At 32.0% G+C, this 18,250-nt stretch overlaps 6 protein-coding genes and 1 non-coding gene across 7 annotated transcripts; 3 read left to right on the forward strand and 4 right to left on the reverse strand.

Annotated features, from left to right (window-relative positions):
- Window positions 1-103: 103 nt before the first annotated feature.
- MRX1 (Mrx1p) lies at window positions 104-2,125 on the forward strand (the record flags this gene model as incomplete). Its single annotated transcript, XM_041549912.1, has 1 exon — window positions 104-2,125. One exon carries the CDS (start codon window positions 104-106, stop codon window positions 2,123-2,125), a length of 2,022 nt encoding a protein of 673 aa, XP_041405846.1.
- A 188-nt stretch (window positions 2,126-2,313) lies between these two features.
- Window positions 2,314-4,005, reverse strand: KABA2_03S10252 (alpha-keto acid decarboxylase family protein; the record flags this gene model as incomplete). Its single annotated transcript, XM_041549913.1, has 1 exon — window positions 2,314-4,005. One exon carries the CDS (start codon window positions 4,003-4,005, stop codon window positions 2,314-2,316), a length of 1,692 nt encoding a protein of 563 aa, XP_041405847.1.
- A 3,471-nt stretch (window positions 4,006-7,476) lies between these two features.
- Window positions 7,477-7,549, forward strand: KABA2_03S10274. Its single transcript has one exon. It is a non-coding gene; the product is annotated as a tRNA-Ala (tRNA).
- A 2,354-nt stretch (window positions 7,550-9,903) lies between these two features.
- PTP3 (tyrosine protein phosphatase PTP3) lies at window positions 9,904-12,765 on the forward strand (the record flags this gene model as incomplete). The annotated part of the gene is made up of 1 exon (XM_041549914.1): window positions 9,904-12,765. One exon carries the CDS (start codon window positions 9,904-9,906, stop codon window positions 12,763-12,765), a length of 2,862 nt encoding a protein of 953 aa, XP_041405848.1.
- A 244-nt stretch (window positions 12,766-13,009) lies between these two features.
- On the reverse strand, window positions 13,010-13,474 carry YOS1 (Yos1p; the record flags this gene model as incomplete). The annotated part of the gene is made up of 3 exons (XM_041549915.1): window positions 13,010-13,065; window positions 13,165-13,272; window positions 13,381-13,474. The coding sequence occupies 3 exons, from the start codon at window positions 13,472-13,474 to the stop codon at window positions 13,010-13,012; spliced, it is 258 nt and encodes an 85-aa protein (XP_041405849.1).
- Window positions 13,475-13,905: 431 nt separating this feature from the next.
- RPS24A (40S ribosomal protein eS24) lies at window positions 13,906-14,773 on the reverse strand (the record flags this gene model as incomplete). The annotated part of the gene is made up of 2 exons (XM_041549916.1): window positions 13,906-14,310; window positions 14,771-14,773. 2 exons carry the CDS (start codon window positions 14,771-14,773, stop codon window positions 13,906-13,908), a joined length of 408 nt encoding a protein of 135 aa, XP_041405850.1.
- An 831-nt stretch (window positions 14,774-15,604) lies between these two features.
- On the reverse strand, window positions 15,605-17,167 carry ALD5 (aldehyde dehydrogenase (NAD(P)(+)) ALD5; the record flags this gene model as incomplete). The annotated part of the gene is made up of 1 exon (XM_041549917.1): window positions 15,605-17,167. The coding sequence occupies one exon, from the start codon at window positions 17,165-17,167 to the stop codon at window positions 15,605-15,607; it is 1,563 nt and encodes a 520-aa protein (XP_041405851.1).
- Window positions 17,168-18,250: the final 1,083 nt, after the last annotated feature.

The following is an 18,250-nucleotide window of genomic DNA, read 5'->3' on the forward strand; positions in this document are numbered from 1 at the left end:
AAAGAACAATAATATGTGATTCTCTTGCTCTCCAGGATTCCAAAGATTAAAAATCCAATAACTGTTCATATTTTTTATAGGTGCGTACACCGTTGAAGAAAATATGTCTTTCATAAATCTTAAATACGTGACTCTTCGACAAGTAGGCCGCTTCCCTCAAATTAGCCGATCAATACATTGTACTAACGTCTATTTAGGTTCTAGCGTTAAGACGAAGCTTAGTGAACTTACCAAACATGATGTTGTGTTAAGGAAAACTGCCAAAGATTTTAGGCGATTAGAAAAGCAACAGAGTATTAAAACCAAAAAGAAACTGAAAACAGCCTATTCTAAACCAATTGCATTCAAAAAGATAAAGAAGTATAATTTAGAATCTAGTTTGACAACAACGGAATCCACACCAAATTTAGGACCAACAAGTGATGATAATCTATTATTATTGACGAAAATTAATGACAAGAGATTAATATATACGATACTCGGTATTACAGGGGAACAATTACGAGATTCTGTCCTTGTAACTAATGATGTGTCAAAGTTTATTAGGAGAGGACAGTTAGAGAAGGCTACATTTTTAGCAAAACTTGCAAAACATAAGGGATCTGCTGCCATGAATTCGATAATGAAATATTATCTTGACGAACTGCAGTCCCCTAAATCGGCTCTTCATATATACAATTGGAGGAAAAAGGTGGATGTGCCACTTAATGAATATTCAAATACAATTTTATTTAGTGGTCTAGCTAACCAAAAGAAACCGATCTCCAAAACTCTAGGTTTATCTGTTTACAATATTGTGGACAAATTGATCATTGATAATAAACTTAACCAGACTGAGTATAATGCAGCTTTGGGTGCATTGGGAAATTGTGTAGATGTGTCATATGCATTTAAACTATTCCGGAGAAAGAACTCTATAAAAGGTATAAAATATGATGTTGTTTCCATGATGTGGATCTTTAGGGTATCTTCGAAGGTTAAGACAGATTCCTTATTTGCGGAAATATTCAATGAACTACTATTATCTATTAGTAAAACCCAAGTTGATGACAAGCTGCTTTTCGAGATTTGTAAAACGCTTCACAAAAAGGATAAATATAGCTCATCACTTTTAATGGCTGTGAATAAATATTTTAGGATGCCTCCAAGTGATGTTTGGAATGAGTCATTAATACGTACATCTTCATTGTCCAAAGAGTTGAAATTGCCTGAACTTGATAAGTGGGGTATCAAAAGAAAATATCCGGTGAACAAACATATTATTGGTTTACTTCTCAATAACTCCTTAAAAACTGGATCATATAAAGTGGGAATATCTATATATGAAGAAATTAAGGAGTCAAATCCCAGTATAATTGATATTGATATGTTTCATTCTTATTTAAACCTGATTATAGAAAGCTCGTCAGCAGATTATATGGAGAAAAGTTTAGCTGTTATAAAAGAAGCCAAGGAAAATGATCCAAATTTCATTTCAAGACATACTATTGCTTTAGCCTATATGGCATTTAAGAAATGTTTTAGAAAAGCCAGGTGTAATTCTACACCTGAAGGTGTCGTCAATATGCTTAATATGTGTGACTCATTCGTTTCTCGTTATGATGGAAAATATTCCAAAGATTTACAATGTAATGTTTACTCAAGAGAGTCGTGGTTATATTTGTTTCAAATTGTAAAAGAATTAAATTCAAAAGTAGGTTTCGTTTTAGAATGTAAAGAATTTGTGTTAACCCAATACTTAAAATCTGTTCGTGCAGGTGAATTTGACATTACGTATATTCAGAAAAAAGATTATTCTAAGGAGATATACCTTCAGTTAGAAGCTGTTAGATTATTAAGTAGTATTGCCCAGGATCTTAAGACAATAGATAACGATCCTAATATGACTGTAATGAAAGATGATAATTTCTTACGTAGAAGACTGATATTACGATTAAAGAAGAGGTTATTACTCCATGTTGAGGAGTTAGAAAATGCGAAACAAAAGGGAATGGAACTGGAACCGACGAACTCCGAATGGTCCACAAAACAGCTTGCAGCTAGAATTGCGAATAGGAATTACGGAAATCCAGATGAAACTCCAGATGTAACCTCTGAAACCCAGATAGAACCCCACAATACATAAATGAATAGATCATGTAAATAATAACCAACATTTCTGCATTTAAATAGACCACATAAAAGATGGCCAAGTGTACATATAGATAGAAGATTGAAAAATAAAAGAATAAACATTCCATTTCATTAAGGTTTATAAATTGTATGTAGTTAAGTAAATATGACGTGAAAACAAAGGTAATCGCATCAGGAAATTTACATAGCAGCGTTCATCTCTTCAGATAGCTTACCTTGAGCAATCAAAGCTGGTGGACCGTCCATGACTGGTAGCATGATTTCGATCATTCTGATCTTGGATGGAATGTTGAAAGCCTTGTCAGCGACCAACTTCTTCCATTCACCGGTAGTAGCGACTCTGTGAGTTTCGTAGTCCTTAGCACCGAATAGAGGTAGCAACTTCAAGTTGTCCCAGTTTTGGATTTCGTTGTAAGCAGCCTTTGGACCGTGAATCAATCTTTCAATGGTGTAACCATCGTTGTTCAAGACGAACAAGTATGGCTTTAGACCCCATCTAACAATGGTGGAGATTTCTTGGACGGTCAATTGTAGAGAACCGTCACCGATGAATAGAATGACTCTCTTAGCTGGGTCAATTTCTTCAGCGGCGAAAGCAGCACCGGCAATAGCACCACCAGCGTAACCAATGGAACCCCATAAGACTTGGGAGATACCGATGGTGTTAGCTGGGAAGACAGAGGAGTTGATACCGAAGGAAGAGGTACCGGTTTCAGTGATGATAACATCACCTTCTTGGAAGAAGTTGGAAACTTCATTCCATAACCATTCTTGCTTCAATGGAGTGGAAGCAGCAACTTCAGCGTTGGCTGGAGCCTTAGCTGGAACTGGAGCGACCTTGTAACCCTTAGCGGCTTCAGCGATGACAGATAGAAGTCTTTGTAGAACGAACTTCATTTGGACACCTGGGAAGGTGGCGTTTCTGATCTTCATGTGGTCAGAGTGGAATTCAACAATGTTCTTGGTGTTGTAACCGTAAGTGAAAGAAGCAGTGTTGTAATCGGATAGCAAAGCACCGACGGATAGAATCAAATCAGCGGATTCAACGGCTTCCTTGACGACTGGTCTGGATAGAGAACCGACGTAGATACCACCGAATCTTGGGTGGGTTTCGTCAATGACGGCCTTACCTAGAGGGGTAGCGAAAGCTGGGAATTGAGTGACATCGACAAGCTTCTTGGTTTCAGCCTTGACGTTGTGTCTGGAAGAACAAGCATCAGCGATGATGATTGGGTTCTTGGCAGCCTTAACCATGGATAGGATTTCAGCAATGACTTCATCTTCGGAAGCAGCATCGTTTGGCTTCAAAGATAGGTCAATTGGGGTTTGTAGCAAAGAAGCTGGAACAGTCTTTTCAAAGTAGTCAGATGGGAAACCCAAGTAGACTGGTCTTTGTTGAATGTAGGTAGCTCTGATACATCTGTCGATTTCACTTGGAGCGGAAGCGATGTCAGTGATCATAGAGGTGGTACAAGAGATGTTAGCAGACATTCTGTGGAAAACATCGAAGTCACCGTCAGCTAGGGTGTGGTGAAGCAATAGACCCTTGGCTTGTAGTAGGGTGGATGGACAACCGACAATGTGTAGAACACCGACGTGTTCAGAGTAAGAACCGGCAATACCGTTCAAAGCGGATAGTTCACCGACACCGAAGGTGGTGATCAAAGCGGCCATACCTTTAACTCTAGCGTAACCGTCAGCAGCGTAAGCAGCGTTCAATTCGTTAGTGTCACCGGACCATCTCATACCTTCGACTTCGTATAACTTGTCCAATAGGACCAAGTTGAAATCACCTGGTAAACCGAAAACGGTAGTACACTTGACTTGCTTTAATCTTTCGAATAAGTAACGACCTAGTTGAATTTCAGCCATGATTGGTTGTATATAAATTTGATAGGATGGTTTCTTTAAAATGTAACTAAAAGAAAAAAAAAATAAAAATAAGGTAATATAAAATACTAATTGATAGAAAAATAAATAATTAGAAAAGAAGAGGTTCTTTATATATTAATATTTCCAACATTGATGATCCAACAAGAAATGAAAAAAACAAAGAAAAAGAAAAAATTTAACCAAGAATCACACCAATTATTTTCAGTAAACTTTCATAACATTTTGCACTCTTTTCTTTTACTTTAATTTTGGCCCTTATCAGACAAAAGTTCGTGAATTATGTATGCATCAAGTATGAATTTTTAATACATAGACAGACAAACGAGTACATATATTATTAACATATACGTATGTTAATTGCCCACTTGGTTCCTTTACAAAAGAGCAAAATTAAAATGAATTATAGTGTTGTTTATGCTGCGTTACTTAAAGTTTAGTATTGAAAAATTTTGCATTATTATTGTTATGATTATTATTATTATTAACTAATTATTTACGATGTACAAAAAAATTTCAGTGAGAAGATTTTTATAATTTCTCTCACGTAACTTCGAATCCCACGCAACAGCACCCACCACTTGATTTTAGACCCAAAAAATAAAATTAGGACGCAGTGATCACGATAAATTAAGACAACTAAGGCTTGATTGCCTTATAGGATCTGTGTGCTTATTTATTATTTTATTTCGATTTTTGTTTTGCATAATTTATGCAAAAAATGGGGAACAATCAAAGAAATTTAGAGAAATGAGCGTGAACATTATATTTTTTGCCTGGTTTCGAGATTGTTTCCAAAACAGCGCGAGAGAGCGAATTAATTTGTGGTTTTCAGAATGCAAAAATGAATATTTGCATATTTTATGCGAATACCGGATTCCTATATTTTGTGAACGCGCAATATATTGAAAAAGAAATTAATTGTGGATGCTAGGCTCTCCAGAGAAACAATTTTTGATTTTAAAAGAAACGAAGCCGAATGTTGTTGCTGTTGTTGTTTTCCAAAGATGATGCCCCAGGCACGGCTTAAACTCCACGTAAGTCTTCCATGTTTCATTTTTATTTGTAAGTCCAATAATTTAAAAAAAATTTAAGACACATTATAATAGAAGTATTATTTTTTTTTTGATCCATGTTAAAAAGTAGAAACATAGTACTTAGGAACTTCAAAAATGTTATGTTCCTCAATTTATTACATGGGAATTGACATGGAGATAGTTTTATTGGATACGTTTTTATTCAAGTTCGATCTAGCCGGAGTAGGATTATCTTTATAATTTTAGTATCTTGTGTTTATGTAAGGGATACTTCGGAAAAAAAAATAAGAAGACGGTTAATAACAATAATTTTATGTACTGGATATAAAATTAACTAGTGGTAATTTTGAACGGCTGATTGTTAACTATACTAATAAATTTTGTTCCTTATCATTACTGTTTTCCAAGTTAAAAAGCGCTTATTTAGTTATATTTATTGGGTAGTTTGTGTAAAAACTTATCGTGCTAAATAAATATTAACATTAGTCCTTCTATTTTTTATGCGTATGTTAGTTAGTCTTATCGTTAGATTCAAATCTTCGTATCCTAAAAGTATGAAAATACCCTTAATTCTTCTGCTTTATCGGATTTTTCAATCCAGACCTTTTTTTTTACTGTTCACATATGTTTAAAGCAAATAAAATTGAATTATCTTAATATTTTAATACTCATTTGTCTCAATTAAGCGATTATTATTATTACTATTATCATTATTATTAATTGATAGACATAAATATATATATTCGATTCTTAAATAATGTACAATTGTTGAAATTGTAACAATGCAAGGAAACTACTATTTCTATCTAATTCTTAAAATGTTAATGAGTTTTATGTTTCAAAAATGTGATAAATGTGATATTTGTTAAAATATATGTAGTTGTAGCTATAGACAGAGTTAGTTATTGTCACATTGAACGGATGTTTATTAATATTTGTGTGTTTTCTTCTTTTTGAAAGTTTCGGCTTTCGTTAAAAATATATAAATTATGGGATTACTATAACCCAGTTTACTACGACAGACTCCATCTCAAGAAATTTGAACAAATAGTAAAATTGAAGTACTGGACATATAATATTTTGAAATTCTGACATTTAGTCAAATTAATCTATCCATTTACTCAATATAATAATGAGCATTCACTAAACATTATATGATATTAAATTAACAAGAAATCATATAATGTCTAACGTCGTCATTATAAAAATACCATAAAATAGTTTTTTATGTTATTTAATATATATAAAAAGAAGATCAATTATTATGTGCAAAAAAAGTCCATCTGAAAAATAGCTGACAAACAACTTGAGATGAAGCAGACATGGAAAAGTCAAATTGTTCTTCTTTTAGTAATATCGATGTTTGGGTAAGAGAGTTAGTTATAGTTTAAGTATGAATTGTGAAAGTAAAGCAAATTTTTCTTACTCTTCTTTTCTTTTAATTTATAAGTGGTTTTTATTTATATCTGTCAAAATATAGGAGTAATACGTGCTACATTTATTTAACAGAGTAGTAAAGAAATATCCCTATGCACACAAAAGAGTAAACCAATCAATCAAATATTATGATGTAAACGTAAGTTTGAAATCGAGAATATACGATTAGTATTCGAGTTGAAATTATCGGACATAGTTATAGATATTCAAATGTATAATCTTGTAGTTTATTTTATGTTATATAAAGTAAGTCTATATAAGGAAGATTGTATATATATAAAGTTAGAATATGTGGTCCTTTTATACTTTTGGAAAAGGAAAACAGTCTACCAAATATTGATAGTATTCTTACTAAACATTCTAGAAACATGTTCTAGACACTTATGAAACAATTAGTAATACTTGCTTACTAATCATTCTTAAAGAATGTTCTAGAATCATATTGAACAGTTAGTAATAATTTCTTACTAAACATAAAATTGTAATAACCAAGTATTGCTACTTTCTATATTATAACATATGATTTGTTCAACCAATATGTCTCAGGATTGCTCAACATATATGTGACAAAAAGTATGTCAGGAAGAGATATCTCAAATGTACTAGTAATGAGTAAACATTAAGCAAATAAATGATGAAAGAAATATTGGGTGATAATTCCATAACGAAATAAGAGAAACAGATTTTCAAGAAGTAATATATAAAGACAGAGAATTCTGAACCTAAAATTTAAGTTAGATCTTATTCGTTCTATAAATTATATATAATATAAAGAGACTGATCGATTATCGTATTAAAAATGTCCGAATTAAATAAAGTAAAGCTTGACCAGACTAATAGAGGCAAATACTAAATCTCAGATTCTCTACATTACTCTTAATTTCTGACAAAAAATGAGTGATAGTAATTAATATAACTGTTTATGATATTTTAGGCTTCCATACATCAAAATAGCCGTAATACATTACAGAAATATTATGGGCACGTGGCGCAGTTGGTAGCGCGCTTCCCTTGCAAGGAAGAGGTCATCAGTTCGATTCCGGTCGCGTCCATTTGTTTTTTTAGAATTTCTGGTTGAATTGGCTACCGATATTTTTTTTTGGTTTAGAAAAATTATAAAATTTCCTCAACTTAACTATTAGATGGAAGAAGGGTTTGATTTGTATCTTACTAGTTGATGTAAATTGGAGCTCAATGAAGAAGGTGTGATTCAATATTCTCCAATCTGAAAATATATTAGTATAAATAATTAAATATTTCCATCTATTAATTGAGTATTTTCTTACTTAAACTGTATAATGAAATGAAATATTACTTATTTTTTTGGTCTTACTATTCTGCGTATTCTGAAACCCTCTGTTATAGAGGTACATTTAAAAGATGATTTTTCTTCAAATACTTTATATACATATTACAATTATAAGTTCTTATTACCATACAATTAAACACAAATAGTATAGAAGATTCATGGAAAATAAAGTTTTCATAATTCTGAAGGATTAACTATTACCATGAATTTTTTATTTATGTATATGAAATGGTCTACTAATGTAAGATACCTATTACAATTACAATAATAATGGAAATATCAGAATCAAGCGGTAACTGTGTTACCCCCCTTTTATCTCGGAATTGCTAATTTTTCGGTCCGTAAATCAAGAAAAAAGAGATAAAAAAAAAAACGTTTAAAGTCCAACAAAGAAAATTCAGTACAGCTTTCCCCACAACTTCCCCCACAACTCTATTATTATCCCTAATTAGCAATAGAATAAAACCCGTCTACGATATGAATTTCTGATATCGTTCCGTTCAACCTGAACAACCTCGAGAATCAACAAATTTTGTTGATTTTCGGGTTGATTGCTCTTTCAGTATATCTGGTTGTAGATCCATCTATCTATACCCGCTATTCCAAGTTAAAAACTGATAGTCAAATTTATATTTATATTTTGTTTTATTTTAAAAGCAACCCAACAAAGAACTAAATACTGTAAGGATGGTTATTACATTTAGGGGTGTAAATAAATATATTGCCGAAACTTACAAGTATAAAAAAACACCTTTACTATTAACTTTTTGTATCTATTTTAAATCTACCTAAAACAGAATATGGCTAGACTTTCAAAAAAAGGAAACAATAGTAATGACAAAATCAGTTCATTGTAATTAGATATCTCTCTTTTTTCTTGGAACTATGCATATATCTTAATAATTAAATTTACGTCTCTATTGTGAAATATGACAACATTCTTGATATTACATTTTTGGTATCATTAGTGATAGAAAACAAAGAATAGTTGAAGCATCTCTATATATCATACACCAACCTTAATATCTGAAATATGGGAGAAAGAAACATACATATAACCCAATATGTTCTTAAAAATGAGATACTGGTATAAGAACAAAAGCAAGAACATTCATTAAACGTTATTGCCAAGATGTTGGTCTATCGGCTGAGATTTATTCTACGCAGATACGGGGGCTATATGAGTACATCATTTTCACAACACAAAATATAATAATATTCTCTTTCTCTCTACGGCTTAAAATAAATAAATATATATAACATTAATAGCATGATTTCTTCCTTTCAAGTAAACTAACTCCTGTCGTTTATTTGTTTGGAAAGATCTAACTTAATCTTCCTACGTAGTTTTCTATTTAGTTGTTGTTTTTCTCCCATTCTGTACCGTACGGCGTGTGTACAGAATATTTAACGGAAGACGTAGAGGCAGGTCATTTGTATCACATAAGCAACATATATTTACATACATTTATATAAAATTTGTACGCCGTTTTCTCTGGAAATAAAATTTTTGTAGGTCATTTTTTCTTTTCGAGGTTGCCAATGATTGTTATTATTATTATTATCCCGTCATCGCTATCTATAATTTACATCCTACACAAGCATCGAAATTGATCGTCGGTCAGGTCAAAAAATAAATAAATGGAGACAGAGACAGAGAGAGAAAGAGAGAAATAACTGATAAACAACTAGGAAGTTCAATATATTAATCAAATTATTTATAACAATAAACAATATAATATTATATATCATTCAATATATCTTATTCTTTTTGCGTCTTTCATTGAAATTAAAGACAATAGAATCAAACTAACATTATTTATTAATATTTGTGATAATCTAATATCTATATCACAATAGATTAGACCTCCAAACAAAAGGTAAAACGCTATATTTTTAGATACAAATTTAATTATATGCATTTTTTGATTATTAAAATTTTAAAATTTCATTTTTTGTTTTGTTTACTTATACAATAGAAAAGAACAAACTTATGATAACTAAAGTCACCAACTAATCTTTCGAGAGTTCAAAACCTAATTATAAGAATAATAATAATAATAATAATACATTACATTATTTTCGTATAGTATCAATATGAGTGGTGTTTATTCGATGAAAAATTCATCAAACCCATTCGTTAATATAAATGCAACATCAAAAGGCTCTACTTTAAATATTCCAGCTGTCTCAGTACCGATACCAAATAAAAACATTAATTCAACAACGGCGATGACATCAACAACAACAACAACAACCAGATCTGTACCAATTGTTCAATCAAAAATTAGACAACCAGTGCCACTCACATTTAAATCGATGACATTACCAAATTTCCCAAGTTATAAACCTCAAGAACAAACTTTCCCAAAACCTAAAAATGTGAATTTAATAACAGCTGTTGAACTTGGAAGATTTTTAAATGAACATGATGCTGACGATTATATTCTATTTGATATTAGATCTTTCTCTGAACATTCAAAAGAGACTATTAAAAGTTCTATTCATGTTTGTTTACCATCAACACTTTTAAGAAGAAAAAATTTTACATTTGAAAAATTATTAGAAAGTTTACCATATAACGAACAACAACGAATACTGAAAAGTTTTAAAAATCCAAATTTAAGAATATATTTATATGATAATAATGTGAATCAAACTGATAGATCAATATCACTCGGTTGTCATGGTATCTCAGTTAAACTATTAAACTATTCTCCTTGTATTAATCCCGACAACCGAATTAAAATTGGTATCTTATCATGTGGATTTTCACAATTCAAAAATATATTCCCAGATGATATAACAAACTTCGTAACTAATGAAGAATCACTATTGATGGCAAATTCAACTCATCCGAAACAAGACGATACTTCATCTACAGACAGTCATCATAGCCCAAGTATCCTAGATAACATTAATTTAAGATTAAACGTAACTGATACCAACACGTCAACAACGTCAAGTTTCTTAAATTCACCAAGCCCCCAACATGTCATTACTGACTCCCCGCTTTCATCTTCATCTCCAATCTCTGCATTATTAAAATTCCAATTGCCTTCACAGAAGACCATGCCATCACAATTATTTAAGTTCCCACAAAATGAGGAAACAATGAATTTAGAATCGTACATCAGTGCCGTAAATATTAATGAAAAACAAAATAGAATTCAAGAACATTTTGAGAAGAAGAAATATAGAAATTCTTTGAATTTGGAACGCGAAAAGTTTTCTGAAGAGGATAATGAAGATTCTATAAGTCTTACATCTTTCCAATTTCCCAAGAGAAGTACAAGCTCTTGTTCTAACCTTAGTAATGATGAAAAGTACAAGGATAAACTAACTGTTCAAATAAAATATTCAAAATTACATTCAAAATACCCTCAAAAGGATATAGATAAAAATATTCCGCAATGGTTTCAAGAGTTAATGAGTAGAACCAAAATTCAATTTGCATCACAGTTCCAAAAGTTGGATATTTTAGAAAAAAGACGATTAAACAGTTCCATTTCTTCAATGGGTACTCATAGTAACCAATCATCTACTGTATTTTCAACTGAAGACCTCCACAAGGCGTTACCACCCTGCTACTCTAAACCTAATAGTCACTCTGGTTCATTGTGTAGCTCTAACATAGTTCACAAAAACAATAACTCCGACACATCTTTCGGTCTATCAATACCTTCTCAATTTTCATCGTCCCCCTTCTCTTTAAAATCACCCCCTTTGCCACCATTTTCCAGACCAACAGCTTTCAAACAGACACGTTCCTACTCACAACCGGATTGCCTGGTATCTGATAATCAGAAATGGATAAGTGACATAGACACTGATTTGACAAATATGGATAACGATAGTGAAAAGATCGTAATATCATCAGGTGTCGAACTAGGTGCCAAGAATAGATACAAGGATATTTTCCCATATGAACATACGAGGGTTAGATTAAAGAAACATTCTTTATCTTCATTTTCATCTACCCCATTTTCACATTACGATACTTTGGTAAACCAAGATATTACTAAGGAAAAGGACATGGATATTATAGATAATTATATTAATGCAAACTACATTACCCTACCAGAGCTTGATAATTCGAAGGAGTTATTAATGAAGGCTCAAAATTCATCTCAGACAATCTTACCATCGGTTTCACAAAAGGTTCGTTATATTGCAACACAAGCTCCCTTACGATCTACTGTGCAGGATTTTTACAGTTGCATAATAAATGACAAGGTTCCATTAATCTTATCCTTAACCAATGACATAGAGAATGGGGTTGAAAAATGCTTTCAATATTGGAAATCAAACAACTATAACGGTATTAAAGTTAATATTATTGAAGAGCTTAACCCTCCTGAGTTAAACAAAAATGTTATAATTAGAAGAATAAGATTACTGTATGACAATGATACTAAGACATATGATGTCTTACAGTATCAAATAAAAAATTGGTTAGATTTAAGCACATTATCCGATCCCATTGAAATTATCCATTCTATCTGTTTTAAAAATATTTTGATCAAGAAGTTAATTAAAAATCACATAATAGCCTCGGAGAGTACCCCTACTATTCTCGTTCATTGCTCTGCTGGATGTGGTAGAACTGGAACTTGGTGTACGATTGATTCTATTTTGTCTAATTTAGAAAATTTTGATTTATTCCTGTACGAGTTCAAGGAAAAATATGATTCAACAGAGAAACAATACGACCCTGTTGCTTGGACAATTAATATGTTCAGAAAACAACGGATTTCCATGGTTCAAAATATTAATCAATTTTTATTCATCTACGATTGCCTATTGTATTACTTTAAATTTCAACTCAGAGATCGTTCGAAGATGAGATTTGAAAGATCGTCACTTTCGTTAGAATCTGTCGATGCTGACATTAAGAAAACAAGAATAATAAAAAGATTCACTGAAGGTAAACTTCATGAAATCGCAACTACTGCATAATACCTGTATTATTTTTAATTCTTTTAATTACAGGTTATTCATATATAACAAATTATATATTTAATTAAGAAAGAACATATCGATAATATTTTAAATCTAAAGAAATTTCCTTATGTATTAATATTGTACATTTTATATAGTTATTTCATCAAAATTATAAACAGGAAATAAGTATGCAAAGAGGAGACGCTATGATGTCTGTTTCATTTTGTTAAATGCAGCAACGAAATACGTTGTTATTCCATCAACCCAATAGTAATTCATATATGATTACGAGAATATTTATACCGATCAGAGGGACTGGATAAAGTATTATGACCTTAAGAGTCATGTAGTTATTTTGTTAGTAAAAAAAGAGCAATTTAATCCTTCATAACAACTTCTCCAAATGATACATACTTCTTAAAAGCGTTTGCACAGCACCAATTAGTTTAATAACTTTAGATTTTGCTGTACTTTCTACTTGACCAAAAGCTGGTGCTTCATTTGCATTCTTCCCGAAACCAACTTTACAAAAACAAAAATCATAAGAGTTATTCATACGAATACTCGATACAACAGTTAGTAGCACATTCTACGTCAATCATCATAACAACACGCCAGTTTATAACATACTTCTACCAAGGAAACGTTCCTCACTTAATACTGCGACGGCATTTATCAACAGCAAGATAACATAAAACAGTTTCCCCAAACCAAATAAAACCATTATTAAGGATTTGTATTACCGTTTTGCAGAGAAACAATAATAATGAATTCCTGAACGTTTAGATTTGTTTTTAATTATTAGTCTAGGTTAATATGTCGTTATATATAATCTTGATATTTGTTAACCACTTTTTACTGCGTAAATAAAACTTCGCGGTGAAATATAAAAATGTGAAGTATACTACATATAGATCTTGTGATACAAAAATACACAGCAGAGAGGCTAACAGCATAAGGAAACATATATCAATAAAGGTCAACCTCCGATGGTTTAAAATAGATATGTAGTGTTTATTTTTTTAAATTATAATCCAAAAATTTGTATATATACTAATTAGAAAAACACAGAACATTAAAGATTGTTAATGATATATTAGAGAAAATAAATTAAAGTCAAATTTTATATGTAAAATTATAATGAGATTAACCTGTTTAATCAGCGTTACGACGAGCAACCTTCTTAGCTCTTCTCTTACCGGTACCGAAGACCTTCTTGTCTCTGTTCTTCTTTTGCTTTCTTTGTTGTCTAGAAGCCTTTTCGATCTTTTCAGCTAGACCGTATCTGACTAGTCTGTAAGTTGGTTCGAACTTCTTGGCATCGGCAGCAGAGTTGTAGACTAGACCGAAACCAGTGGACTTACCACCACCATATTGGGTTCTGAAACCGAAGACGGAGACAGCATCCTTTTCAGCCTTGTAAACTTCAGCTAGTTTTTCACGTAGTTCATCCTTGGAGACGTTAGCTCTGTTTGGGTGTAGAACGTCGATGACGAATTGCTTTCTGGCTAATAGTGGGTTAGAGATAACCTTTCTAGTACGGATAGTGACGGCGTCAGACTGTAAATATTCATAGTGTGTTATAATTTAACATAATCACATTTAATTGTTAGTATTTCAGAATTTTTTTAAAAATTATTCAAATCCATTATGACGATAAGCTTTAAAGCATAAGTGATTGCGGTAATTAATTAATCTCATCAGTTATTGCCAAAATATTCATCATTATGATGACCTTAGATATCTCACTCCAATATAGGTCTTTTGAGAATGTTTCCTATAGTAGATGTATTTATCCTGTCATAACGATTTGGTTACAAAACTCCTAATAAAGTACAGGCTATAATATTTTCTTTTGTTGTTTACGTTTGAATTGTATTCTTAGATCCACAATCTTATTTGTTCTTTATTGATATCATAAGTATATTTCCTCAAATAATAAGTTCCTAAAATCTATCATTGTTTCCCATAGTTGCTTAAATCACTCTTGTCATAACCATATCATCTTGCTTCTACATACCATATTGGCTACTTTTTTCGTTACGGTTTCAATATCCTTTGTTAATGAAATATATGATCTCCTTTAAGTATACCTTCTTTTATTACTATATTACAATCATATATTACTATGCTGCAATATTCAATATTGGAAGTTCAAAGATTAGGCGAGTCAAAACTTTCGACAGACAGATATTAGAAGGGAAACCACTTACTGGAATGTTCTACTGGTTAGTATTACCATGATATTATTCCTTTGATCATAGGGCAGCAAATCCTCACTCAGACTGGTGCCCCGTCTGAGTGAAACTGTTTGAACGCATCTCAAAGTTGTTGTGCGCGCTGGTTGAAACATTGAAAATTTCAAAATTATTATCAAAATATGCAAAAAAAATCTAAAATTCAAAATATTTCAAATAAAATAATGGTGTGTGGGTGTATTTTGCAACAGTCACAAAATTGTTCTTACCAGGAACGGCTTTATTTAAAGTTCAAACAGTTGACCTATCCACATCAGCATGAACAACTAAAGTGGAACATGATTTTTTGTGGTCATCATTTCTCAGTTAATCGTATTGCGTTGCAAATAAAATATATAATAGATTTTAAAATTTGTTTATTATTAGATATTTAAATTATTAATAAAAAACTATATAATATTATTGGAATGTAAATACATTGTTCGTTAATGATACCTACGACTATTCATAAAGTACCTGACTTTACTTCGTAAACATTCAGGTTATGCATATATGGGGTGTTTGGGGGGGTTGAATATTGTGGTTAATGTTACCAATGTGAGGTATTTCTTTTTTTTTACTTTTATTTAGTGATCATCATCAATGCTATATTTGTTCTATAACTTTGGGTTATCAAGAGCCATTCTGATAGATTTAACTTGTGTGTAGTTATCAAGCGCAGCAGAACCCATCTCACGACCAATACCAGATTGACCAAAACCACCGAACGGAACACTCTGGTGGAATGCATTATAAGTATTGATCCAGATTGTACCAGCCTTTATTCTTCTAGAGACATTAATAGCTTTGTTCACATCCTTAGTATGAATACCAGCAGCTAAACCGTATTGAGAGTCATTTGCTTTGGCGACAACGTCATCGACTGTAGAGAATTTGGACACTGTAACAATTGGACCAAAAATTTCATCCTTGACAATCTTCATATCTTCTTTAACATCTGCAAAGATTGTTGGTTCTACGAAATAGCCCTTGCTACCACGTCTTTTACCACCAATAACAACACGAGCACCTTCTTCTTCACCTTTCTTGACATAACCCAGAATCTTTTCAAGTTGTTTTTGAGAAGTTTGAGCACCTTGGAATGTGTCCTTATCGAATGGGTTACCAACCTTCAAAGATGCAGTATATTGTTGGAATTTTTCTAAAACTTCCTCGTACACAGAATCTTGAACATAGACTCTAGAACCTGCACAACAAACTTCACCAGAATTGAAGAAAATACCATGTGCAATGTTCTTAACGGCTTTATCTAAATCGGCATCTGCGAAGACAATATTTGGAGACTTACCGCCAAGTTCAAGGGTTACCTTTTTGACTGTGTCAGCGGCATTCTTCATAATTGTACGGCCTGTAGCTGTAGAACCAGTAAACGCAATCTTCTTAACATCTGGATGTTTACATAGACCTTCACCGATAACTCTACCAGAACCTGGAATAATATTCACGACACCATCTGGAATACCAGCTTCTTTACACAATTGAGCCGCAAATAAAGCGGACAAAGGAGTTGTTTCAGCAGGCTTTAGCACAACTGTGTTACCAGTGACAAGGGCTGGTCCGATCTTCCATGACCACATCAATAATGGGAAATTCCAAGGAATAATTTGACCACAGACACCTAATGGTTCCTTAACTGAATAAGCAAAATGTTCTTTACCAGTATCGATAACGTTACCATATAATTTATCGGCCCAACCACCACATGATCTTAAGTATTTAGAGACTAAATCAACGTCACCACGGGAGCAAAGTAAAGACTTACCATTATCCATGGATTCAATTGCAGCTAAGGTTTCAGAGTTTTGCTCAATTAAATCAGCTAATTTGAAAAGAACTTTCGCACGTAGTTCAGGGTCAGAAGTAGACCAATTATTATCAAATGCGGCTTTAGCAGCTTTCACAGCAATATTCACATCGTCATTATCAGCTTTATAAACTTTTGTAATCATTTGTTCAGTAGAGGGATCAATGACAGGTGTAGTTTTCTTATTAACGGAAGGAACAAAATTACCATTAATAAATAAACCAGTAGGTTGCTCGTATATCTTACCATTTGGTAAAGTGATTGGTACGCTCAAAGGTAGGTTAGAATAGAGACGAATTGTTCTCTTTGTTATATTTCTTAACGCAGCATTTCTTAAATAGATTGTTTGTGACATCATCTTGTGATACAACTATAGGAAAACGAGAGTTTTTACAAATACAGCAGCGGAAGTTTGTTTAATTAATAATTGTCCAATCGTTTCTAAGAAAAGATTGAGATCAGATATCCTTACTGTTTTATAGAATTTACTTATTTATTCTTGAGTATAGCACAAAATAGCTTGTAATTTGTAAGAAAGAAAAGAAAAGGAACGAATGTATCTCCCTTTATATATATATATTCAATTAGTTATCAACCCATATTGGTTAGCCTATCAAAAATGAAAAAGAAAGAAATGCAGACAACAAATTATATAAGGGTTTCCACTCTTTAATTGATTTACGAGTACTTGTTTACCTTCAAGAATTACCTAATTTTATTATTAGAGGAATATCATAACCTGATGAGTCAATTAGCTCATCTATCAAAAATGCCAGAAGAAAAAAAAAGGTGGACCGCCCCGCTAAATAATGAAAATTTCAACGAAGAGATATAGTTGGTGAGTAATACTTCGAAGGCCACACCAAATTTTATACAATGAAAGGCTCCAAATTATTTACATCTTGTACAAACTACGTTTGAAATATGATTTAAAAAAACGGGAGTTACAAACTTCGTTGATTTCAAGGAAAGATACTCTCTATGTATCCATAATAAAATATGAAGAAGCAATATTATTCACATTATGGAGTGGCACTGGACTTTTCTTCCTCTTCTTGATAAAACGTATGAAATATGCAATTATTTTGCTAGCAATATTTGACAATTTTCTGAGCCGTACGACGATATTATTTTCACTTCTTGTTTGATAGTTACACTTTCTCCGACGCATCGTGCAATATATTGATCAATCGCACATAACATTATTTAAATTCTTTCAATGCAATTCTTAATTTTGGCCGGTACCGGAGGCTAGCTTGGTAAAATCATACGAATTTTCAAGTATTTCAGAAATGAATATATAATTTAATAACCACTATCTCTTTGTTTTATCTAACTGTGTTAAGAAAAGTACAAGTGTCAATGGAGTCCGTGATATATCGTTATGTATACAATTATTTTAGAATGAATGAAAAAATTGCAATCCCACTTTTGATAG

Source organism: Maudiozyma barnettii, assembly GCF_903064755.1.
Source record: "Maudiozyma barnettii strain CLIB 1767 genome assembly, contig: KABA2_03, whole genome shotgun sequence".
NCBI lineage: Eukaryota > Fungi > Ascomycota > Saccharomycetes > Saccharomycetales > Saccharomycetaceae > Maudiozyma > Maudiozyma barnettii.